This window comes from Sus scrofa, chromosome 5, assembly GCF_054392235.1.
Source record: "Sus scrofa isolate SSC_HxYL_T2T_F1_AM1 chromosome 5, Sscrofa_HxYL_maternal_Yorkshire_Landrace_v2.0, whole genome shotgun sequence".
Classification (NCBI taxonomy): Eukaryota; Metazoa; Chordata; class Mammalia; order Artiodactyla; family Suidae; genus Sus; species Sus scrofa.
The window spans coordinates 6,884,091-6,910,430 of NC_139387.1; the positions used below are offsets into that span (position 1 = coordinate 6,884,091).

At 46.7% G+C, this 26,340-nt stretch overlaps 1 protein-coding gene across 10 annotated transcripts; it reads right to left on the minus strand.

The window, feature by feature from the left end:
- Positions 1-579: 579 nt before the first annotated feature.
- XRCC6 (X-ray repair cross complementing 6) lies at positions 580-26,240 on the minus strand. 10 transcript variants are annotated; one of them, XR_014845157.1, is made up of 13 exons: positions 26,161-26,240; positions 25,447-25,537; positions 23,183-23,295; positions 20,336-20,474; positions 19,836-20,090; positions 18,992-19,175; positions 15,831-16,017; positions 13,858-14,026; positions 11,814-11,975; positions 10,126-10,255; positions 8,324-8,762; positions 2,920-4,544; positions 580-989 (listed from the first exon to the last, which is right to left on the minus strand). XR_014845157.1 is itself a non-coding variant. In XM_085024469.1 (13 exons), the coding sequence occupies exons 2-13, from the start codon at positions 25,520-25,522 to the stop codon at positions 796-798; spliced, it is 1,821 nt and encodes a 606-aa protein (XP_084880595.1). In that variant the 5' UTR covers positions 25,523-25,537; positions 26,188-26,240; the 3' UTR covers positions 580-795.
- Positions 26,241-26,340: the final 100 nt, after the last annotated feature.

Genomic DNA, 26,340 nt, shown 5'->3' on the forward strand with positions numbered 1-26,340 from the left:
GAGACAGAGGGTTAAAGGATCTGGCGTTGTGGCAGCTGTGGCCTAGGTCACAATTGTGGCTCAGATCCCATCCCTGACCCAGGAACTCCAGATGCTTCGAAACAGCCAAAAAAAAAAAAAAAATGCAACCCAAACCAAACCCAAAAAACCCCTTCCCAATGCTTCCTCCCCTCCTTGTCTCAGGCTAATTCTTCAAAAGTAATAGCTGCAGAAAGAGCAGGAAAGGGACAGAGAAGTTAGAGGAAGGATGGGGGTGGGGGAGGCACAAAGAGAAAGACATTCCCCTGTCTCCTCTCCCTTCTCCTAGAGCCTCTCCTTATCTTGAGCTTCCACTTGCCGTGGGCTCGGCATAAACAAACGGGGAGAAGATAATCTTACTAGGGCGTATCATTCCCAAAGTGTGTTCTCCTGTCCCTAATTGTCACACTTCCCTGCCCTCACTGATATTTACTTTGTTTTCATTGTAATGACGTGCGCTCCCAGCAGGAGAGAAAATTAGGCTAACAGTCCACAGAAAGTGATCTCTGGATGCAAGGCAGACACACCTGCCTCTTTTACTCTAAGGAACACTAGACAGCACAAAGTTAGGATTCTTTATTCAGACAGCAGAGTAAGGCACAGCAAAGGGGGAGGGCTACGCTGTCTCCATGGCAACAGGAAGTCTCATAAAGTAACAGTCCTTGGCTTCTGCCAGGTACTCTTCCTGGCTCAGGAGAAACATGATTTAACTTGAGAAAAACGAAAGCGGGCAGGCTGGCTACAGCGTGGACGGGTGACTGGCTGTAGGGTCTCCGGTCAGTCCTGGAAGTGCTTGGTGAGAGCATCCAGCAGCTCCTGCTTCTTCATCCCGCCCTTCACCCCATGTACCCTGCAGGCTTCCTTCAGGGTGGGCACAGTGAGCTTCCCTAGAGTGCCCTCGCTGATGTGGGCCTTCAGCTCCTCTTCAGATAACTCCACCTTGGGCCTTTTGCTTCCACAGCTTTCATTGTCTGGGGAAACAGGTGAGGTGGGAGTGACTGGAAATGCTACCAGTGGGATTCCCAGCTATACTGCCTGGGGGCCCTCATATAATAATAAGGGCTGCAGTTAACTGTTTTCCATAAAGCTGATTTGCCTACCTAGGACACCACAGGGAAGATAAGCGCCTTGGTAAGGCAGCTTCATTTAAGCACGAAGTTAAAAATATATCACATCTGCAGGGAATTAAAAGTAGTGAGTACTGGGAGCGCCTGTCATGGCTCAGTGGTTAACGAATCCGACTAGGAACCAGGAGGTTTCGGGTTCAATCCCTGGTCTTGCTTAGTGGGTTAAGGATCCAGCATTACCATGAGCTGTGGTGTAGGTCACAGACGTGGCTCGGATCCCACATTGCTGTGGCCCTGGCTTAGGCTGGTGGCTACAGATCCGACTGAACCCCCTAGCCTGGGAACTTCCATATGCCGCAAGTGCGGTCCTAAAAAGACAGAAAAACAAAAAACGAAAAAAAAAGAAAAAAAAAAAAAAAAAGTACAGTCCAGTAGGAAAAATGGTTAAGGCCCCAAACTGGAAGTTCACAGAAAAAAAGTCCAATAAAATACATTGCACTTATAACTAGAGAACTACAAGTCAAAACAGGATATATTTTCCCTTTTTTTTTTTTTTCTTTTTTTCTTTTTAGGACTGAACCTGCGGCATAGTTAGTTCCCAGGCTAGGGGCCGAATCGGAGCTGCAGCTGCCGGCCTGCACCACAGCCTCTGCAATGCCAGATCCCAGCCAATTATGAGACCTACACCACGGCTCACGGCAACGCCGGATCCTTAACCTACTGAGCAAGGCCAGTGATCAAACCTGCTTCCTCACTGATACTAGTCGGGTTCATTACTGCTGAGCCATAAAGGGAGCTCCTGCATTTTTTTAAGTATACAAAGTCCAGGGTTGGTGAAAGTGTAGGGAAACACACCCATCCCTTCTTAGATAGAATATAAATTGCGTTACTTTTTCAGAGGCAAACCGGCAAATTCTTTTTTTGGCTGCATGTGGAACTTCCTGGGCCAGGGATCAAACCCGCACCATATCAATGACCAAAGCCACTGCAGTGACGACGCCGGATCCTTAACCTGCTGCACCACAAGAGAACTCCCACGCTGGCAATTCTTATCAGAATTTTAAATGCCTACACCTTGACCCAGCAATTGCACTGCTAAGAATTTACCCTTTGTATCTGCTCACACAAGTATGCGATGGTGGTTCACGTTCACTGCAGCATATCCACCAACAAAGGTCTGGCTGAGTCACTGTGGACATCTACCCAATGAAGCTTTACTTTTAAAACAAGGTAGATACATGCGTGTGGCTATAAAAGCCCATCCATGAGGTCCTTTCGTGGAGCAGCGGAAACAAATTGGACTAGTATTCATGAGGATGCAGGTTCGATCCCCGGCCTTGCTCAGTGGATCAGCAATTTGGTGTTGCCGTGAGCAGTGGTGTAGGTCGGAGATGAGCCTCAGATCCTGCGTAGCTGTGGCTGTGGTGAAGGATGGCAGCAGTAGCTCCGATTCAACCCCTAGCCTGGGAACTTCCAGATGCCACAGGAGCAGCCCTAAAAGGCAAAAAATAAATAAATAAATGCCCACCCAATATGTATAGCTGAGAAACAAAATAAACTAGAAACAATGTGAATACTATTCCATCTGTACTGAACTATGTTAGGTTCGTATATATAAATATGTAGGGATAGAAATTTCAGAAGGGACATTATCAGATCTCTAGGACATTCTATAGGACACAACAGTCCTCTGTGAGAGGACCACAAAGGCAACTTTTAAGAACAACCCACTGGATAAAACATAAAATAAAATAAAATAAAAATAACACGCTGGGGGAGGGGAAAAAAAAAAAAAAAAACCCAACCCGCTGAATGTCCACCCCCAGCTCCTTACCTTGTTTTCGCTTAGGAGCCTTTCCCTCGGGATTGTAATCTGGTGGGTAGACCAGTTCCTTAAACTCATCCACCAGGGAGCCCAGCCTTTTAGCCATTGCCTCAGCCTTGGGCACTAGAAAAGAGAAACACAGCGATGGTCTGGCGCCTCACGAGCCCTGGCTTCCTGTCTGGTTCCAGCTCTACAGCGGCTGGACGAGGAAACACCTGCTTGCGGAGACAGGACAGGTTGGTGACGGGTCCACGAGGCAGCGGACCTGGCCACGGAAACAGTCAATACCGTCTAACCAGGGCGCCCCAAACAGCTGCACGGAGCGAGCACATACTACAACCAGGCGTGCTTCGAAATGCTCTCAACTTACTGTTATTTTTATTTAATTCTCCTGTATACCTCTGGGGTAGGCAAATTTGTCTCCCCATTTTACAGAGGTGGTAATCAGAGAGGTTAATGACTTTCCTGAGGTCACACAACTGGGAAGTGGCCGAGCCGAGAACTGGGCTGGATTCAGGGGAGCCACCCAAGAGGCCGTGCCCTCAGTGCTTGCCGTCCATAGGGGCAGGGAGGTGGGAGAGACATGAGTGTGATACAGCCGGGAAGTGCCATTAAGGGAGGGCCCGTGCAGGGCACGCCCGAACACGGAGGGGTCGGCAAGAGTGTGCGGCGGGGTCTGGGGAGCCGAGGCTTCTCTTTGGGCAGACACTGGGCGAAGCAGGAGGCACGGGGCGAGAGGAGGCGGGTACCAGACAGCTAGCGAGTAGGGTGTGCCGAGGGCAGGACCCGCAAGGGTGTTGGACAGGCTGGCGCAGCGAACGCCTGCCCAGGAATTGGGCCTCATCCTGAGGGCCATAAGCGGGGAGCAACGTGGTCAGATTTAGATTTTAGAAGATCAGCCTGCCTGCTGCGTGGAGTATGAACGGAAGGAGAGGGAGAAGGAAGGCTGAAGATGCGGGCTGGCGATGCAACTAGGAGAAATGACAGAACTGGGCAGGACTTACTGACAGACCAAGAGGCGGGGGTGGGTTGGGGGGAGGAGATGAGTGGCTGGGATGGCAGGGACATTTCCCCAAGACAAACACAATAGTGAAAGGAAGTTCTGGGGAAAAGATAATCTTTTTCTTTCTTTTCTTGCTACATTACAACTATACAGCTTGTAGAGCTTTTGCTGAGAGCTGTGTCACATCAGGGGCAAGAGTGCTGAGATGACTGTCTCATCATCTCCTCATGTGACCACTTCTGCAAAGCACCCAGGGGACCTCCAGCCCTGTGCTGTACCTACAGGTGGCACAACCTCACAGTCATACTGTGCTCCTATGTCTCTGAAGCCGCATGTTCCAGGTTACAGGAACCTCTGCTAGAGCTTTCCTTCTCAACCTGGGGAGTTCTGTTTTTGCTTTTTTTTTTTTTTCCTTTTGGCCATTCCTGGGGCATATGGAAGGTCTCAGGCCAGGGACTGAACTCCTGCCACAAAAGTGACCTGAGCCACAGAAATGACAACACTGCATTTTTAACCCACCGAGCCACCAGGGAATTCCAACCTGGGGACTTTTAAAAAGTGCTGAAGTTCCAGTCATGGCTCAGTGGTAACAAACCCAACCATAGAATCCATGAGGATGCAGGTTCGATCCCTGGCCTCGCTTAGTGGGTTAAAGGATCTGGCATTGCCGCGAGCAGTTGTGTAGGTTGCAGATGTGGCTTGGATCTGGCGTTGTTGTGGCCATGGCTGTGGGCAGCAGCTGCAGCTCTGATTCAACCCCTAGCCTGGGAACTTCCATATTCCACAAGTGCGGCCATAAAAAGCAAAAAAAACAAAAAACAAAAGTGCTGATGCCCATGGAGTTCTACAACCCTGACTGATACCCATGAGGACGTGAGTTCTATCCCTGGCCCCACTCAGTGGGTGCAGTGTAGGCCTGAGGCAGCTCAGATCTGGAGTTGCTGTGGTGTAGGCCAGCAGCTACAGCTCCGATTTGACCCATAGCCTAGGAACTTCCATATGCTGCAGGCGTGGCCCTAAAAAACAAACAAAAAAAAGCAAAAAGTGCTAAGGTCCAAATCATATCCCGGTGACTGATCTAACTGGTCTGGAGTGAGGCCTAAAGAGCCAGATTTTTTAAAGTCCCCCAGATGAATCTGCTGTGTAGCCAAAGTTGAGAACCCATATGCTAGTGGTAGTGGCATGTCTCAGAGTCCCCTGGAAGGCTTGTGCTTTTTGTTTTTGTCTTTTTGCCTTTTCTAGGGCCGCTCCCGCGGCATATGGAGGTTCCCAGGGTAGGGGTCTAATCGGAGCTGTAGCCATCGGCCTATGCCAGAGCCACAGCAACACCAGATCCAAGCCACATCTGCGACCTACACCACAGCTCATGGCAACGCTGTATCCTTAACCCACTGAGCAAGGCCAGGGATCGAAGCCGAAACTTCCTGGTTCCTAGTTGGATTCGTTAACCACTGAGCCACAATGGGAACTCCTGGAAGGCTTGTTAAAACAGAGGTTGCTGGGCCCCCATCTGAGTTTCAGACTCAGTCGGCTGGGGGTCACGCTCCAAATGTGCATTTCTGACAAGGTCCCAGGAGACGCCAGTGCTGCTGGTCAAGGGACCACACTTAGAACCAGTGATGTAGCCTGATGGGGCCACCCAGGGAGAAGTGGGGGGACAAAGAAAGATGGGGCCCAACATTGCCTAGTGCACTCCCCTGGGGAGAAGGGAAGAAGGGGAAGCAGGTCCAACAAAGAAGTGTTAGGAGCTCCATAAGCACTGGAGACAAACCAAGACAGTATGGGGTCACAAAGCCACAAGAAGACAGTGAGAAAACCATCTTGAATCTTCAATAAAGCAACTTATGAAAAGAAAGTCTTATCACTGTGTCAGAGAGAAGAAGACACATTTGATTAGAAGGGAACAAGGGGGAGTTCCTGTGGTGGCTCCATGAGTTATGAACCCAACTAGTAACCATGAGGATGTGGGTTCCACCCCTGGCCTCGCTCATGAGTTAAGGATCTGGCATTGCCATGAGCTGTGGTGTGGGCCATTGATGTGGCTTGGATCCCGAGTTGCTGTGGCTGTGGTATAGGCCGGCAGCTGCAGCTCCGATTCAACCCCTAGCCCAGGAACTTCCATAACTTCCATATGCTGCACGTTCAGCCCTAAAAAGCCAAAAAAAAAAAAAAAAAAAAAAAAGGTGAGCGAGTGAGGGACGTGAAAGAACAAAGAGCCGAAGGGTCAGCTGTCTGAGCAGTAGGACATCCAGGGCCTTCAGCAGATGTCCCCCGGGCTGCTGGAAGCTCCAGCAGAGCCTGGAGGAAATGCTGGGGCCTGAGATGACGGAGGTCTGGGAGTTGAGCACCAGGTGATAGTTGAGGCCGTAGGAGTGGCGAACACAACGGAGGGAACGAACCTGAGTCCCATCGGTTATAGGAAACACCAGCACAACAAAAATTGTTTTGAAAATAGAAACAGAAAAAGAAAACAAGCCTCCCCCTGAAAAAGCCTCGGGCTGGAAGAGAATGTGAGGCTGCGGCCCTGGCAGGAACTAAGAGCTCGAAGCTGTGCAATAAAGCAGAACAATTGTGTTCTGAGCCCCTCCCAGGTGTATCAGGGCCTACACTTTGCCAGCCTTGGCAGAACGGTGTCATCAACCCCATTCTCCCAATAAGGAAGCCGAGCTTGGGAGAGATGATTATTCCAAGGTCACTCCATTTAGCAAGTGACAGAGCTGGGATTCGAATCTACCTACCCTATTGTTTCCAGAGTCTGTGTCCTTCACCACTGTGCTAGAAACTAGACACTTCTCTTCCTGATTTGCCCAAAGGCCGTAAAGGGAGAGGCAGGCTGCCTCATTCAAGGGGTCCTCTGCCAGGCTCAGCTGACAGTCACCACGGCAACACAGTTCCCCCGACTCTTATGCTTTTAATGCCAGGGCTTTTGGTCTAGTGTGAAAGAGATCATTCATAACTGGGAAGCTTGGAGTTCCCACCGTGGCACAGCGGAAATGAATCTGACTGACTAGGAACCATGAAGTTGTGAGTTTGATCCCTGGCCTCGCTCAACGGGTTAAGGATCTGGTGTTGCCGTGAGCTGTGGAGTAGGTCACAGACGAGGCTCGGATCTAGGGTTGCTGCGGCTGTGGCGTACGCCAGCAGCTGTAGCTCCGATTAGACCCCTAGCCTGGGAACCTCCATATGCCACAAGTACGGCCCTAAAAATCAAAAAAACAAAAAAACAAAAAAGCCAAAAAAAAAAAAAAAAAAACCTGGGAAGCTTGGAGTTCCCACTGTGGAAACTGGCTGCAGTGGCTAAAAACCTGACTGCAGCAGCTCAGGTCACTGTGGAGGTGGGGGTTCCATCCCCAGCCCAGCACGGTGGGTTAAGGTGTTGTCACAGCTGCGGCTCAAATTTAATCCCTGGCCTAGGAACTTCCATGTGCCACAGGTATGGCCATAAAATTAGAAAATCAACAACAAGGAGTTCCCATTGTGGCTCAGTGGGTTATGAACCCGACGTTGTCTCTGTGAGTATATGGGTTCGATACCTGGCCTCACTCAGTGGATTAAGGATCCGGTGTTGCCGCAATGTGCAGCGTAGGTCGAGGATGCAACATTTGGATCTGGTGTTGCCATGGCTGTGGCATAGGCTGGCAGCTGTAGCTCCAATTCGACTCCCAGCCCAGGAACTTCCATATGCCATGTGTGCAGCTATGAAAAGAAAAACACACACACAACAACAACAAAAACTGGGAAGCTAAGCAGATCAAATCAACCGATCTTTTCAGCCCATCATGAGTCTTCATTAACTCCCAACTGTGCTCCAGTGGGTGTCCACTTACATGACTAAGGGACACGCATCCTCTTAGCAAAGACCTGAGAGAATTATAATCAGTAAAGGGGCCAGCAGGGGGCGCAGAGCACCTCAACCTCCAGGCCGGGCAAATTTCCTGGATGCTGAGTAACGAGGCGCATTTTCTCAGGACAGAAGCGCGCCTTTTTGGTGGAGCAGCAGTAAGCACAATGGTTCAGAGCAAGGACTCTGGATTCTGAACTTGGATCCATCGCTTACTGCACAGCACCCTGCACGAAGCTCTCCCTTCTCAGTAAGATAAAGGCAGTGACAGCACCTAGCTCAGAGTCAGGAGGAATAAATGAGTCAACGCATGGGGCAACGGTGCCGGGCACACAGCAGGCACTCAATCAATATTACAGACCATTGTTTTTTCGTTTCTTTTTTTGTCTTTTTGCCATTTCTTGGGCTGCTCCCACGGCATATGGAGGGTCCCAGGCTAGGGGTCTAATCAGAGCTGTAGCCGCCAGCCTACAACGCAGGATCTGAGCTGCATCTGCAACCTACACCACAGCTCATGGCAACACTGGATCCTTAACCCACTGAGCAAGGTCAGGGATTGAACCCGCAACCTCATGGTTCCTAGTCGGATTCATTAACCACTGCGCCACGACGGGAACTCCTGCAGACCATTGTTTTTAACTTTTATCAAGACGTGGTCATGTGGGGCCCACTTCAGAGGCAGGTCTCAGAAGCAGACACGTTCTCCCCCTCTCACTGCAGAACCGGCCAAATCCATCCCCAGGTAATCTAAGCTGGTCTAGACAATCTCTCAAGCAGAGATGACCTGGACAACAGACTTAACTGTTTAGACGGTGCTAGGAAATGACTCCATACCACTGGTTCAGAGTAAAAGTGCTAAGAAAGACTCCCATGAAAGAACTTCTCAACTCCGTCACAGCCTCCTTACATGTCAGATCCACTGCTTGTTCAGGCTCCATCAAATCCAAAGCCAAGGCCTCCATGTTCCTGAAGTGTTGCTGCAGCACTGGGTTCTCAAAGCTGTCACTTCTGTTAAAACAATAACAGTAAAAAATGAAAATTTAAACTTTTTTTGGGGGGATGTGCCTACAGCATGTGGCCAGGGATTGAACCTGCGCCACAGCAGCGACCCAGTTCCCAGGCCAGGGATGGAAGCCAAGTCAGAGTTGCAACCTATGCCATAGCTACAGCAATGCCAGATCCTTAATCCACTGCGTAGGCCCGGGGAAGGAACCAGCAACACCACAGAGACAGCTGGCTCATTAACCCACTGTGCCATAGGAACAGGAACCCCCAAATTTACTTTTTTTTCTGCTTTTTTTTTTTGCTTTTTAGGGCTGCACCTGCATCATATGGAGGTTCCCAGGCTACGAGTGGAATTGGAGTTGTAGCCGCCGGCCTAAGCCATGGCCACAGCAACGCCAGATCAAGCTGTGTCTGCAACCTACACCACAGCTAATGGCCACAATGGATCCTTAACCCACTAAGTGAGGCCAGGGATCGAACCTGTATCCTCATAGATACTAGTCAGGTTTTTTAACCACTGAGCCACAATAGGAACTCCTTAAATTTCCTTCCTTTTACTCACTATGTGACAACAATCAAAGAGAAGCCCAGCTAAGAATCTTCTCCCTGAAGTTCCCCCTGTGGCACAGTGGGTTAAGGAACTGGTGTTATCTCTATGGTGCTGCAAGTTCGATTCTCCAGCCGAGCACAGTAAGTAAAGATCGGGCATTGCCCCAACTGTGGCATAGGTCACAGCTGAGGTTCAAATTCCATCCCTAGCCCAGGAACTTCCATGTGTTCTGGGTGCAGAAAAAAAAAAAAAAAAAAAAAGAATCTTCTCCTTACTGCTGCTCTTTGAGCTTGCTCATCTAACGAACCTGGCTTTCTAGGCGCAAGAAACAGGTCAAGCAGCTGTAAACACTTAGCACAATTCCCAAGTCTTCACTATTAGACTTTTTTTTTTTTGTCTTTTTGCCTTTTCTAGGGCTGATCTCTAGGCATATGGAGGTTCCCAGGCTAGGGGCCCAATTGGAGCTATAGCTGCTGGCCTACACCAGAGCCACAGCAACACGGGATCCGAGCCTCGTCTGCGACCTACACCACAGCTCACAACAACGCTGGATCCTTAATTCCAGGGATTGAGCAAGGCCAGGGATTGAACCCGCAACCTCACGGTTCCTGGTCGGATTCGTTAACCACTGAGCCACAACAGTAATTCCTCAATATTAGACTTTTCATCCTCTGTATAGCTTGTAAAAACTAATAATCAGTTAATGGAAAAGAGTAAAATCACATTCTCTTGGTCTATGTTTAACTTGAATTTCCAATAAAGCTTTCAATTCAGGGGCAGTTCCAGAAGCAAGCCTGTGAGTGACCCATCACTCACCTGTACTTAAAGCGGAGCTTCTGAACAATGGCCTTCATCTTGTCCACCTGCTCTGGGTTTGCCATGATTTTTTCAGTAAAGGGCACCTTCCGTTTGTCATCAGCATAGGGCAAGAAGACGAGCTGGAAGCCTGAAGGAGGAGGACACATTTTCGGAGATGTGACTTAACAAAAGCTTTCAGTCACTGAGTTGTCATTTGTCCCTCAGCTCCAATTCACCCTTCTGTATCCTGTGATGCTGGGGCTGGGGTCCTGCAAACCCCACTTCTCCTTTATCAGCTAAGTCCTGTTAGCATCTGCCTAGCAGATTCCCTTTAGAGTCTGCAGAGGGAAGCTTCAAAGTAGCAGTGTTCCTTCTCAGATACCTCCTGTTCCAGTCGGTATTGCCGGAGCCGGCTTGCAGCCTCCAGCTTTTTTAATACACCCAGAACTAAGTGGACCGTGTGGCTCCCTGGAGGACTCTGCCCCAGCTCTCTTGGACACTCCTCTGGGCTTCAACCTCTCCCCTTCATGCCCTCACCCCCCACCACATGCTAAAAGTAAGGGTTATCAGGCTGAGCTTATTCCAGTTACTGACTGGTTCTAGAAAGACTGTAAAATCGAGAGATTGGAACTCATGGCTGCTGCCAGGTGAAGAACCCTTGCTGTCAATGCCAAGAGCACTGAGCCAAAGGAACTTAAGAACTGACATACAAAGCTGTTACTGAGCAGTCTGATGAACAGAAACAGAAATATTATCTACACTCAGAGTTCCCATTCGTGGCTCTTACTAGCACCCATGAGGACGCAGGTTTGATCCCTGGCCTCGCTCAGTGAGTTAAGGATCTGGGGTTGCCATGAGCTGTGGTGTAGGTCAGACATAGCTTGGATCTGGTATTGTTGTGGCTGTGGCATAGGCCAGGGGCTACAGCTCAATTTCACCCCTAGCCTTGGAACCTCCATATGCTGTGGGCACGGCCCTAAAAAGACAAAAAAAAAAAGAAGAAGAAGAAGAAATATAATACACTCAAAGACTTACTCTATAATTTTTATTAGCATGGCTAAAGAAGAAAGCAGACTACCTACTTTGTGCTAGGCACTTATACATTTATTAACTTATTTCAAATGTGATGCAACCTTGAGAGAAAGGTATTCTAGAGTTCTCTTCTTTGCAGATAAGGAATATAAACAAAAAGGTTAAATTATCTGCCCAAGTTGGTCTGCAAACAAGTGGCAGAGAAAGGCCTGAAACAAAAGAAAGGGAGCCTTCAGACACATAAGCATAAGATAAAATCAAGTCTGACTTCAAAAACATGGTCATTCCACTCCGCCTCACTGCTGTGGTGTGTACAGGAGATAAACCAAACACTAAATGTTACAAGAGTGTCAAATAATGGCGTTTAGTAAAGAATGGGTAAGCAGGAAGACCCCAGGAATTTAGGTCAGTAACCTGCAGACAGCCCCTATGCAGTCTATTCTCAACCCTGGCTACAGAGGTGCCTTGTACAGCTGTATGTGCTATGCACTGTACAATCATATTTGCCAGCCTTACCTACCTGTTCATCACATTTGCCTGTGAAACCTTAAAAATACACATTTTCCAGCCCTGTTCCTGGAGACTCTGGTTCAGTAGGTCTGAGCTGGAATCCCATGAGTGGTTCCAAAACCTGAGCGCAAATTAGAAGCACTGAAAATATCTCTTCCACATACCTGGGGGAGTCACCTGAACTTTCTGGTCATCCAGCTCCTCTTCCTGTGGCATCAGGGCCACAAAATACGGGGGGAGGTTCTTGCGGGGCGTATATCTGCACACTGCCATGACCTCCTTCTCCAGACACTTGGTGAGCAGAGCAGTGAACAGGGTTGAGCTCCCTGGAAAAGAAACATCCTTTCTTCCCTCCTGGCCCATGTTATAAATCAAACATGAGGCTGGAAATAAATTCCTCTTCCATTGTCTTAAAAAGATTTATGATAATAGTAGGTAAGGGGTGATGGACCCAGAGCTGAGGGAAAAATAGGAGCAGCAGAGGCACAGAAAAGAGGAGAAAGGAAAGGAATAAGAAACTGGGCACAGCAGGCTAAGGATCTGACATCATCACTGCAGCAGCTTGGGTTGCTGCTGTGGCATAGGTTCAATCCCTGGCCTGGGAATTTCCACATGCCACAGACGTAGCCAAAAAAAAAAAAAAAAAAATTAATTAATTGAAAAGAAAAGAAATTGAACACTCCAAATCCTTCATTTAGGAGTGTGAATTATTGGGAGTTCCCGTTGTGGAGCAGCAGAAACGAATATGACTAGGATCCATGAGAATGCAGGCTTGATCCTTGGCCTGTCAGTGGGTCAGGGATCCAGCATTGCCATTTGCTGTGGTGTAGGTCACAGACGCAGCCTGATCCTGCGTTGCTGTGGCTGTGGGATAGGCCAGCAGCTACAGCTCTGATTTAACCCCTAGCCTGGGAATTTCCATATGCCTTGGGTTCAGCCCTAAATGGCAAAAAAAAAAAAAAAAAACTATTGGTGTCAGTTCACTTTTACAATCATTAGGCTAATGACATAAGCTCCAGTTGCTAATAAAAACCAATCAGGTCATATCTAGGGGGTTACAGCGCAGAGGAATCCAGGTCTGGGCAGCACGAATAAACACAATGGCCAAGTTCATATCATCTTTACTTGCCAAAACTAGGGAAGAAGCTGGGGGTTATTTTGGTTTGTTTTCTGTTTTTCCGGCCACACCCTTATCATAAGGAAGTTCCCAGGCCAGGGACTGAATCCATGCCACAGATGCAGCCTATGCTGCAGCTGCAGCAACACCGATCCTTAACCCAATGTGCCAGGCCAGGGATCGAACTGGCACCACAGCAGAGAGAAGCCTGATTATTAACCCACTGTGCCACAGTGGGAACACCCTGGGTTTGTTTTTTGTTTTTCCCAAACTCTCTACCTGATGCCTCAAAGAATTCCCTAAGTTTTAAAAATGTTAATTCCAGAGTTCCCACTGTGGCTCAGCAGAAATGAACCTGACTAGTATCCATAAGGATGTGGGTTCAATCCCTGACCTCGCTCAGTGGGTTAAGGATCCGGTGCTGCCACAAGCTGTGGTGTAGGTCATGGACATGGATGGGATCCCGAATTGTGGCTGTGGCGTAGGCTGGCAGCTGCAGCTCAGATTCGACCCCTTGCCTGGAAACTTCCATGGGCCGCAGGTGCAGCCCTTTAAAAAAAAAAAAAGGAGTTCCCATCGTGGCTCAGTGGTTAACGAATCTGACTAGGAACCATGAGGTTGCAGGTTCGACCCCTGGCCTTGCTTAGTGGGCTAAGGATCCGGCGTTGCCGTGAGCTCTGGTGTAGGTCACAGATGTGGCTCAGATCACGCATTGCTGTGGCTGTGGCGTAGGCCGGTGGCTACAGCTCCAATTAGACCCCTAGCCTGGGAACCTCCATATGCCTTGGGAGCGGCCCAAAAAATGGCAAAAAGACAAAAATATATATATATATAAATAAATAATAAAATAAAAAATTAATTCCATATTCCCTCCTCGATATTCACAATGTCTATTAGTGTATCAGATGTTTCTCAAGAAACGTCTTTAACTTTGCTTAGTGCCACATTTCCAAAATTTCTTTGAGCACGAAACACTTTCAAAATATCCCATTAACACAACCTATAGTTCCAAGCAGCAGCCATCAGGAAATGCTGCTCAATAAAGTGCCTTCTGCGTTACTCATCCACTCAGCCTCGCCCGCGCCACTCACCATTCACCAGGGACTCCTCGGGGTACACGAACAGCGAGGGCCTCACGTAATGATGCCTCTTCAGCATTCCCAAGGGCTTGAAACCGATGAGAATCAAACCCGGTTCATCGAACCGTTTCAGCATTTCTGTTTCTTCTTTCTCTAATACAATCTGACGATTCCCATAGGTCTGCAGAAGGGGAACAATAAGGGCCACAGATCGAGGGCTACATGGAGCAGCAGGATGGTTGACACATGACACTCGTAAGCTACAATCAGCTTTCTTCCAGGGGCATCTTCCTCCTATCGCCAGCAATGAACTGAGCGGTGTCCGGGCACTTTACATCTGTCACCCGATTTATCAATATAACAATCCTAGGTGGTAGATGTTAAAAGCTCTGTTTTGCAGACGAATGAGCTGAGACTCAATAGTCAGTCATTTGCTCCAGGTCACACGAGTGAACTGAGATTTGAACTAAACCACACCTGTCTGGTTCTAAAGGCGAAGCTCCCCCAGCATTTATTCCTTCTCTCATTGAACATGTACTGACACCTCAGCATCATCCGCCACACATAAGGATGCTCAGTCTTTACCTATTTACTGAGATGACCTGTATCAGATACTGGGGTGGGTCACAGTGTGGGAGGCAGATAAACACACACACCTTACTTCTAAACTTTAACATTTGCTTTTGTTCCTAAATACACGATTAGTAACAGAACTTAGTAACAGTGAAATAGGAGTTTTATCAACAAAAAAACAGAGCCCTTAAGACTTTTTGGAGGCACAATGATGAAGAAAGAAACTTAGTAACCAAAAGAGCTACTGCCTACAAATAAAGCAACATGAAAAACCAGTTACTTCTTCGAAAATGGAAGGGGAAATTTCTTGTCCTCTTCTCCTTCCTGAAATTTGTGCTCCCAAAAAACATTGCACAGGTTGAATCAAAATGACATACAATTTGGAGTTGCTCCTGTGGTGCAATGGAATCACCGGCATCTTGGGAGCAGTGGGGTGCAGGTTCGATCCCCAGCCCAGCACAGTGGGTTAAGGATCTGGCATTGCCAAGGCTGCAACTTAGGTCGCAATTGTGGCTCAGATCTGATCCCTAGCCTGGGATCTTCATATGTTTCGGGGCAGCCAAAAGAAAACAAACAAACATATAATTTTAGTCACTTAGCTCCTTTTTGTGTAAGGTCTTGAACTTAAAATCTCAGACTCTCATAATTAAACAGGAAGGATGATTCATTTGATTTTAATTTTGGATATCAAGTTCTTCTATAGACTGAACAAAGGTGAGATGATATGGAAGGATAATGATCTGCCTTTTTTTTTTTTTTTTTTTTTTTTTTTTGCTTTTTAGGGCTGCACCCGAGGCCTACGGAAGTTTCCAGGCTAGGGGATGAATCAGAGCTACAGCTGCCGACCTACATCATAGCTCACAGCAACGCCAGATCCTTAACCCACTGATCAAGACCAGGGATTGAACCCGCAACCTCATGGTTCCTAGTCTCCCCGTGTTTTGTTTTTTATGTTCTGCATTCTTAGTCATTCAGATTAAGAAAGGCATTTTGCATCATTTTGAAGAACAGGAAAAATTCTGGTTAGTTGGCAAAAAAAAACTGTCCCTGAAAAGAAAAAAAAAAAAAAAAAAAAAGAGTGCACTTCATACCTAACACACTTACCCCGGCTCCCCTCCCTAGTTAACTGGAAAACATTTTGTGCTATTGTACTGAGCAAAGAATTAAGACTGATGAGACTCAGAGCGGCATGTGCTGAGTGATGAAGGGCTGAACTTTCCACTGACAAGTCTCTCTCAAATCCTGACTCTAACTTTCCACTCTCAAGATGTTACCAATCTAGATGTCATATTCCAAAGAGTGATGACAATAGCTTGGCTAGACACGCAAGTTATTTAACGGCTTAGGCTGACATGTCTCACCTCCCTGTTACCTCGTCAATAGGACGAAATTCAGTACGAAGGGAGACCCACCTGAGACCTCTTGGTGTCGCTAGGCAAAAGCAAACTGCCTGTGTTTACATTAAACGTCCGGGTCTTGGTTTTCACCGGTTCATTTGTTTCCCGACAAAGCCTCACCGGGAAAGGTTTGTAAGCCTTCTGGACCAAATTGTAAATGCCGACAGTGAGCGCTACATCTTTGCTGAGCTTAAGTTTCAACCTGAAGGAGAGAAAAAATTTTAAATTTGGATTGCAAGATTATACTTTGCTTTCTGAAATTTCTTCCTGGCTCTCAAGCCCTAATTTGTTTTATTCTCTTCAATAATCCAAGTGCTTCAAATACAAATATAAAGCCTTTTAATAATGCAGTGGAGTTTGCTACAATGCATCTCAGGGTCTACCCCACAAAAATTAGTTTCAGAACTAGTATTGCTGGAGTTCTTGCTGTGGCACAACGGGATCGGTGGCGTCTCTGCAGTGCCAGCACACAGGTTCAATCCCTGGTCGAGCACAGTGGGTTCAAGAATCAGGCATTGCTGTAGCTACAGCGTAAGTCGCAACTGTGGCTTGGATCTGATTCCTGGCCTGGGAACTCGGTATGCCGTGGGGCGGCCAAAAAAACCAAAAACTGAAAAAAAAACAACCAAATAAGCATTAATATTGTTAATTACTTAATGATACTGAATATTATTATAATAAAAATGATGTTTTTATTGAGCCTAGCAATATAGCAAATTCCTTTATAGCTATTCTCATTTAATTGTCATAATAACCCTGTTAAGTACAATAGTATTGTCTTCTGTTTAGCTTGTCTAGTATGCCTTCCCTCTTCTTTTAACAATGAAACCCCCATTTTCCTTTGGAAACCACCCTTCTCCCACTGCAGTTTTGGGGAAATATGTATCAAAGTGCTGTACCCTCCCTTGGCCAGGAGGTGGCCACATCTGGCCCTGGCTCAAGCCATCAGACTTATTCTCTTAAGAATCTGGGTCTCAAAGAGTGACCAAGGGAGGACATGGTTGGAGAGGATGCCTGTTGATAGTGGTATCCCAAAGACACTGCCAATAGTTCTTGGCATCTAGATTCCTGGTGCCACCCTGGTTCCTACACTACTCAAAGTATTCAGGATTTTGTTTAAATATGCTAAAATTAGTCAAGCAGTTCCCATTGTGGTGTGGCAGAAACAAATCTGATTAGTAACCATGAGGTTTCAGGTTCAATCCCCGGCCTTGCTCGGTGGGTCAGGGATCCGGTGTTGCTGTGCACTGTGGTGTAGGTGGCAGACGAGGCTTGGATCTGTTATTGCTGTGGCTGTGGTGTAGGCCAGCAGCGGCAGCTCTGATTCGACCCCTAGCCTGGGAACCTCCATATGCCGCAGGTGTGGTCCTAAAAAGCAAAATAAATAAATAATAAAATAAAATAAAATTAGTCAAGAGTTGGTTTCTATTACTTGCCACCCAATAACCTTATTATTGTCATTTTTATAGATGAAAGCACTGAGGCTCAGAGTTTACAATTCATGAAAAATGGATGCAAATTCAGGCATGTGTGATTCAAACCTCATATACTTTTCCATTATAACACATTGCTCCAGACTGTTGATTCAACATCTTGAACAGCAACAGGACCTCTTGAATATATGTTCCACAGTAATGACAATGAGCAAAAATATTTACAATATGATACTGTGACAAAAAGCAGGAAAAAAAAAAAACAAAAAAAAAAAACCACCCATGGAGTTCCTGTCGTGGCTCAGCAGAAACCAACCTGACTAGCACCCATGAGGAAGCAGGTTCAATCCCTGGCCTCGCACAGTGGGTTGGGATCTGGTGTTGCCGTGAGCTGTGATGTAGGTTGCAGACACAGCTCAGATCCCGATTTGCTATATCTGTGGTGTAGGCTGGCGGCTACAGCTCCGATTCAACTCCCAGCCGGGAACCTCCATATGTGCTACGGGAGAGGTCCCACAAAGACAAAAAACAAAACAAAACAAAAAAAAAAAAACTGTGCTACATGTTCTTCTCAAGCACATGTGGAATAATCTCCAGGATAAGACCATATGCTAGACCATGAAGCAAGTCTAAGCACATCTAAAAAGACTGAAATCACACCAAGTACATTCCTTAATTTTAACTGAAATGGAACTAAGTTGCAGATCCACAACAAAGAAATCCAGGAAAACTCTTTTTTTTTTGTCTCTTTAGGGTCCCACCTGCAGCATTTGGAGATTCCCAGGCTAGGGGTCGAATCGGAGCTGTAGCTGCCAGCCACAGCCGCAGCCACAGCAACTTAGGATCAGAGCTGTGTCTGCAACCTATACCACAGCTCATGATCACGCTGGATCCCGACCCACTGAGTGAGGCCAGGGATTGAACCTGCTTCCTCATGGGTACCCAGTCAGATTTGTTTCTGCTGTGCCACAAAAGGAACTTCACAATATACTTTCTAAATTAGCCAGGAGTTCAAAGAAGAAATCAAAAGGGGAATTTAAAATGACTCTGGGAATTCCCATTGTGGCTCAGTGGTAACAAACCCAACTAGTATCCATGAGGATGTGGGTTCGATCCCTGGCTTCACTCAAGGGGTTAAGGATCCAGCATTGCTCTGACCCTGCGTCATTGCTGTGGCGGTGGCGTAGGCTGGCAGTTGCCACTGCGATTTGACCCCTAGCCTGGGAACGTCCATATGCCAAACCTGCAGCCCTAAAAAGCAAAAAAATTAAAAAAACAAAGTGACTTTGAACTGAATGAAAGTGAAAACCACAAAATATCAAAAAAGTATTCGTATAGGATGCAGCAGAATCAATGCTCGGAGGGAAATTTATAGCTTTATTTGTTTATTTATTTATTTACGTTATGGACGCAGTTGCAGCATATGGAAGTTCCTGGGCCAGAGATGGAATCCGAGCCACAGCTGCACCTTACACGGCAGCTGTGGCAATGCCACATCCTTTAACCCACTGTGTCAGGCTGGGGATTGAACCCACACCCCCACACACAGTGGCCTGAGCCACTGCACATGGATACTTAACCCACTGCACCACAGCAGGAATCCCATCTTGTCCTAAGTCTTTTAGAGGAACTCACCGAGGGAGTGGTACAGCCCAGATTTAAGCTGCCAGGGGGGGTCAAAGCCAGCCATGGCTTTGCTCAGTCGGGGGCCCTGCGGGCCGCTGACCCAGGCTCAGCGCCTACCTGTGGAGCACACGCTTCCTGGTCTCCTTGGCACGGACCTTCCTCAACAGGTCCTCGAGCTTGTGCGACTCCTCAAAGTGAACCCCTATGTCCTCATCCTCTGCCACACTGATGATATCTCTGTAGAACAACGATATGTCAAAGCCCCCAGGCTTCTTCAGGTGCATCAAGTCCAGGAAGATACCTGGGACAAGGACAGACAAAAGTGAGAGGAAAAACACAATTTTCAGCCTGGGAGAATTTCTTCAGTTAAGTTCACAGACGCTTTTAAACGTTCCCAAAGAACTAGATGGATTAGTAACATGTTCAGGACTTAGAGGAAATAGTTAAGGGGGTTGGCTGCTCTAATGACTTCCGAAAACTTATTCAAACAACCTCCATTCGTGGAGGCATTCGAGTCAAGCAAAGCTCGCTCTGGTACCGTCCTTTAGAGGGCGAATGGCTGGGGCCTTCTCAGTGGGAATGTTACACAGGGGTCTCCCCCGGCTTCACCCTCTTCTTTCCTTTAACTCTGAAGAGTGAAAAGCACACATCTGACATCAGCTACAAAGAAGCCATAAAATGAAGCGCCAATTTTTTTTTTTTTTTGTCTTTTTTTTGCTATTTCTTGGGCCACTCCCACGGCATATGGAGGTTCCCAGGCTAGGGGTCTAATCGGAGCTGTAGCCACCGGCCTACGCCAGAGCCACAGCAACGCGGGATCCGAGCCGCGTGTGCAACCTACACCACAGCTCACGGCAACGCCGGATCGTTAACCCACTGAGCAAGGGCAGGGACCAAACCCGCAACCTCATGGTTCCTAGTCGTGAAGCGCCAATTTTAAAAGCACAAGGGAAAATGCCACCTGTGTCACGGAGGTCCCCAGCTTTGGTCCTGGCCCGGCTGGCTTTGGCACTGTCGTTGCCATGGGGGTCGTCGTCATTGGTGAAAAGCATGATCCTCTTATGGCTCATCTTGACCTGAACGTCACTGAAGAGGTTGGCGCAGACCCACAGCACCTCACTTAGTGAGTAGTCAGATCCATGGCCAAGCAGGTCTTGGAAATACTTCGTCCCCTCCTGCCCCTTAAACCGATCCAGCTCTTGCACTCGTTTAGCACCTGACCAGAGACAGAGAGTCAAATGGGCAGAAACGTCAGAACGCCGTCAGTGGCCACTTTTATAAGACCCACAGGAGGGCCAAGGGTCTACGTTTCACCCAGAGCTGTTTAATCCATGTGACAAAATCCGCACGCCTTGGGCCGAAAAGCAAACTCCCAGCCAAGAAGGCGTCCACTGCCTTCTCCACATCCCCGCTTTTTCCTTTCTCATGCACGGGAACAGCTGATCTCAGACAACGACTGACCTGGACTATCCAATTCCTGTAGGACGTAGATATTTTTGAAATTCACTGAGTTTTTGTCCTTCTTGGTACCATAGAACACCACTGCCAAGAGATCGCGATCACTGCTTATGATCTTATTGGTGTACACGCTCTGGATACACTGAAAAAACAAAACGAAAATTCGATTAATATTTAACTACTTACCATAAGCACCGGACACATTGTAGGTGCTCAATATATATTTGCTGAATTTGTACATGGCCTTAGAGTAAGGCATGACCCCTACTTTCAGGAAACCCACAAACCACTAAGCGTGATGGTCATTTACAACAAAAAGCAGAGTGTGGCAAGTATACAACAGAAGCATAAGCAGTCCCTACTGTATGAAATCAAAGAATTAAATAGATTTTTGGGCCATGCATGTGGAAGTTCCTGGGACTGGGGATCAAATCCAAGCCATAGCAGCAACCCAAGCCACAGCAGTGACAACACTGGATCCTTAAGCTGCTAAACTGTAAGAGAACTCCAGAAATAGTCATTTTTTTTAATTGAGGTGAAATTCACATAACAAAGGTAACCATTTTAAAGGGAACAATTCAGCAGCATTTAGTATATTCATGATGTTGGGCAACCACCTCCTCTATCTAGTTCCCATTTTCATCATCCCCAAAGCAAACCCTATTTCATCAAGCAGCCACTCACTCTTCCTCCCCCTGCCCCACCTGCCGTGGCCCCTGGGAACCACCAACCTGCATTCTCCATGGATTATCTATTCTACATTTCATATAAGTGTAATCATACAAACATGCAAATTTTTGCCTGGCTTCTTTCACTTAATGTGATGTCTTCAAGGTTCATTCACTTTGTCGCATGTATCAGTACTTCATTCTTTTCTATGGCTGAGTAATATTCCTCTGTATATATAAACATTTTGTTTATCCATTCAAAATGTTTGGGAATGAGGAATTCCCATTGTGGCTCAGCAGGTTGAGAATCTGACTAGTATCCATGAGCATGTAGGTTCCATCCTGGCCTTGCTCAGTGGGTTAAGGAACCAGTGTTGCCATGAGCTGTGGTGTAGCTCACAGATGGGGCTCAGATTCAGTGTTGCTGTGGCTGTGGTGTAGGCCAGCTGCAGCTCCGATTAGACCCCTAGCCTTGGAACTTCTATACGCCATGGGTGTGGCCCTAAAAAGAAAAAAAAGTTTTGGAATGAAATAGAGGTGGGAGTTACAAAACATTGTGAATGACTAAACACCTTTAAACTATACACCTTAAAATGATTAATTTTATGCTTTGTGAATTACAGCTCAATTTAAAAAATAAAAATACTGGAGTTCCTGTCATGGCTCAGTGGAAATGAATCTGAGTATCCATGAGGACACAGATTCGATCCCTGGCCTTGCTCAGCATTGCCGTGAGCTGTGGTGTAGGCTGCAGACATGGCTCGGATCTGGCGTTGCTGTGGCTGTGGCTTAGGCCAACAGCTACAGCTCCAATTCAACCCCTAGCCTGGGAACCTCCATATGCCACCAGTGTGGCCCTAAAAAAACCAAAAAAAAAACAAGAAAAAGAAAAATATTTAGTCCTCACAGCTTGATGAAGTAGGTACTATTAGTTTTCCATTTTACAGATAAGAAAACATACCAAAAGCTTCAGTAACTTTTCCAATATCAGTTTTTAAGTGGAAGAATCTGGATTTGAGTAGCTGGGTTTTTTTTTTTTTTTAATTCAATTGGATATATTCCCAGAAGGGGTGCTGGGTCATATAATAATTCTGCTTACCTCTCTGAGGAACTGCCAAACTGTTTTCCATAGCAGCCTGTCCCTTCCCCATTCCCACCAGCGGTGTATAAGGGTTCGGATTTCTCCACATCTTTGTCAATACCTCCTTTTTTTAAAAAAAATTATAGCCTTCCTAGTGGGTGTGACACCTCATTGTGGTTCTGATTTGCACTTTGCTAATAACTGAAGATGATGAGCAGCTTTTCATGTGCTTTTTGGCCATGTGTGCATCTTTAAAGAAAGGTATATTCAAGTCCTGTGCCTGTTTTTTTGTGTGTATCTTTTTATAGCCACTCCCACGGTGCATATGGAGGTTCCCAGCCTAGGGGTCAAATCAAATTCGTTTATGCTGAGCCACAACAGGAACTCTGTGTGCCCATTTTAAAACTAGGTTGTTCTTCAGGGCTCCCATCAGGGCTCAGTGGTTAATGAACCTGACTAGTATCCATGAGAACAAGGGTTCGATCCCTGGCCTCATTCAGTGGGTTAAGGATCCAGTGTTGCCATGAGCTGTGGTGTAAGTCACAGACATGGCTGGGATCTGGCGGGGCTGTGGCTGTGGCGTAGGCCAGCGGCTACAGCTCTAATTTGACCCCTAGCCTGGGAACCTCCATATGTTGTAAGTGCAACCTTCAAAAGTTTGGCCTTCAAAAGACCAAAAAAAAAAAACCAAACCCAACCTAGGTTGTTGGTCTTTTTGTTGTAATAATCTTTTTCAATGTCTAAATGTATCACTTACAAAAGGACTCATTTCCACAACATAATTGCTGGAATTTCCTTTCTTCCTTTACAGTCCCATCTCTACAGAGAGAGGAGCCTACTTCTACTCCAGAGACTAATGCAGAAGAAGGTGGGAGCAATAAATTCCTTGGGTCACAAGTTTGAACCCACAATAAAATGGAGCTGTTTCCCAATACTGCTCCTCTTTTTTCAACTACAAGTATAGGTAGCCATCCTGGAAAGCTAACCAAAATTTGTCATTCCAAACAAGCTTTTCCAAGGCTGCGTATCTTTTTAAGCAGTGTTAATATTTTTTGGGGGGGGTGGGGGGGGAATTTTAACTAAATGAAAAAGTAGTCTTACCTGGATGCTCATGTCAAAAGGAGTCAATTCATCTTCATCCTGAGATTCAAACATGGCTCTAGAAGCATCAACCAAAAAAATCAAACTGTCTCTTCCTGAACATCTATAATCTTCTATGGGGAAGAAAATGGAAGAAAATGGTGACCTTGTGTTCCTATTTATCATGTTTACTATTCACATAAAACAAAGAAAAGTCCATTAGACAAAACTACAACCTGATGAATTATTTCAAGGTGGACACTCTTAAAACCACCACCTGCATCAGGAAATTGATTCATGCCAGTCACCCCAGGAACTCTCTCCATGTTCCCTCCCAATTATAACACCCACCCTCATCCTAAGAGTAACCACTACCCTGACTTTTGATAGTCACTTCCTTACTCTTCTCCGAACTTGAATCATCCAAGCAAACATTCCAAACACTGGTTTCAACTTTAAAAAAGAAAGTTTTTAAAGCCTATGAATCTATTGATACCTTCTCCATCTTTTTTCTCATAACTTATTTGTTGAAAAAGTGGGATATTGTGTCAGGTAGTTTTCCACCTTCTAGATTTTGCTGATTGCACTCTTTTGGTGTAAATTAACATACCCCTGTGTCTTTTCTACTAAGGATCTAGAAAGGCTTCATTGGATTTGGGTTTTCTTTTTTCTGGCATGATTACATCATAGGTGATGCTGAGTTTTTCATAAAAAGTCAAACAACATCTGGTTGTCTCTTTTCTTGACAGTGCTGCTTCTTAATGTAATAATTACCCACATTTTCATATATATACATATATACATATACATATATATATACACACACATATACATATACATATATACATATACATACATATATATATACATATACATGTGGATATATATATATATATATATAGTTTGTTTTTGTTTTTGAGGTCCTCAACCATAACATATGGAAGTTCCTAGGCTAAAGGGTTGAATCGGAGCCTACGCCACAGCCACAGCCACAGCCACAGCCACAGCCATGCCAGAGGAACGCAAGTCCTCATGTATACTAGTTGGGTTCGTTACCGCTGAGCCACAACAGGAACTCCCTACCCATCTTTTCTAAAGCAATATAACAATATGTGTCAAGAGCCTTAAACAAAAATTTTAACTTGAGTCAGTGAATTCTTCTTAGGAATCTATCTTAGGAAAATATGATATGGAAAATATATTTTTTTCTTTTTCTTTTTACAGCCTCACCTGCAGCATATGGAAGTTCCCGAGCTATGTGCTGAATAGGAGCTACAGCTGCTGACCTATGCCACAGCCACAGCCACAATGGATCTGAACCTCATCTGTGACCTACACCTCAGCTTGCAGCAAGGCCTGATCCTTAACCCACTGAGTGAGGCCAGGGATCAAACCTGCATCCTCAAAGCCTCTATATCGGGTTCTTAACCTGCTGAGCCACAATAGGCACTCCTCAGATATGGAAAAATTCTTATGCAAAAACTTCCAGGGAGTTCTCTTTGAGGCTCAGCAGGTTACAAACCCAACTAGTATCCATGAGGATGTGGGTTTGATCCGTGGCCTCATTCAGTGGGTTAAAGGATCCAGTTTTTGCCGTGAAATGTGGTGTACATCACAGACACAGTTCGGATCCCACATTGCTGTGGTGTAGGCTGGCAGCTGTAGCTCCGATTGGACCCCGAGCCTGGGAACCTCCATATGCCTCAGGTGCAGCCCTAAAAAAAAAACAAGAAAGATACAATAAGAAAGGAAATGTGTATATATTTGTGTATATATATGTGACTGGGTCACTTTGCTGTATGGCAGAAACTGTCACAACATTGTACATCAACTATATTTTAATTTAAAAAGAAAGTCTGGAGCTCCCATCGTGGCGCAGTGGTTAACGAATCTGACTAGGAACTGTGAGGTTTCAGGTTCGATCCCTGGCCTCGCTCAGTGGTTTAAGGACCCGGCGTTGCCATGAGCTATGGTGTAGGTCGCAGATGCAGCTTGGATCTGCGTTGCTGTGGCGTAGGCCAGCAGCTGTAGCTCCAATTGGACCCCTAGCCTGGGAACCTCCATATGGCACGGGTGCGGCCCTAAAAATCAAAAATAAAAATAAAGTTTAAGGTTATAATGTCGTGAAGACTAAGAGTAGCTCTGCAAAGTTCAAAGAGAGAAAAGTATTTGAGATTCTCTTGGGAGAAAAGGGTGGGCCATGAGACAGCAAAGGTCACCCAACAGAGAGAGGCAGGGAAAGTCTTTCACACACGGATCCGTACATGTTAGTGAAAGTCACTCACCACCCGTTTCACGGCCCTCCTCCTCTTCTTCTTCTTCATCGCCCTGGTTTTTGTAATAAGACTCCCACCCTGACATGTTGGTTACTGCTCACTAGGTGAAGGAAAGTTAAGGTCAGTAACAAGCAAATTTAAACCTAAAAGCTATCAACTCCTAGGCTCCTCTGAGATCTGTCCTAAAGGCTGGAGGTTACTCGAGAGGTATGCGGATGCTGGATCCTGCTACCTGAAGAGCTTGGTAATTGAGGTGCAGAGATAAATGGGCATGGGGATCATTCCAGAAGCAGCTTCACCTTAGCTATTCCTTAAGGACACTTCAGGGCCAGCGGCCTGGGCTGACCACTCTGAAGGTTGTGCCAGGGCAGTCTGACCTGGAGGTCCAGTCATCTGGACTTCAGAGATCCCTAGTTCAGGGTACTCGGTCCTTAAGCAGATCCACCTGTCTTCATCCCGCCCCCACATCTGCCCCAATTCTTCAGCTTTGCCTAGTGAGGTTTCTCAAACGCAAGTGGACCTCCAACACCGGGTGCTGTCTCCCCCCGGGAGGAAGGAAAGGGAATCAGAGAAGCTGTCTCCACGCCTCGAGTCCCCACACTTCTGGCTGACACTGTCCCGCGGAGAGGCTACTGGGATGCGCAAGGCTGAGTGGGCAAAGCAGGACGAAGCCAGCCCCAACCAGCGAGCAACAAACACAGAACACAACTCCCTCCCGCCTACCTTGGGCGCAAAGAAAAGATCAATTACCGGGAGAAGGCGGGGCGCCACACACGTCCAGTTCTCGCTCCCAATCAAAGCCCCTTACGTCACCACGCAGAGTGCGTCCTTTCCCCGTCCCGCTGACACGCCCACTCCCACAAGGCCCTTTCCACAGGAGTCCCGCTCTAACCCCACCCCGTC

Coding starts and splice junctions, on each gene's coding strand:
- XRCC6 (XM_085024466.1), bottom strand. CDS start 25,522: ATGTCAGGGTGGGAGTCTTATTACAAAAACCAGGGCGATGAAGAAGAA. Junction 20,475..23,182: donor CTTTTGACATGAGCATCCAG/GTAAGACTACTT, acceptor TTGTTTTTTCAG/TGTATCCAGAGCGTGTACAC. Junction 14,027..15,830: donor GCGACACCAAGAGGTCTCAG/GTGGGTCTCCCT, acceptor CCCCTTCTGCAG/ACCTATGGGAATCGTCAGAT.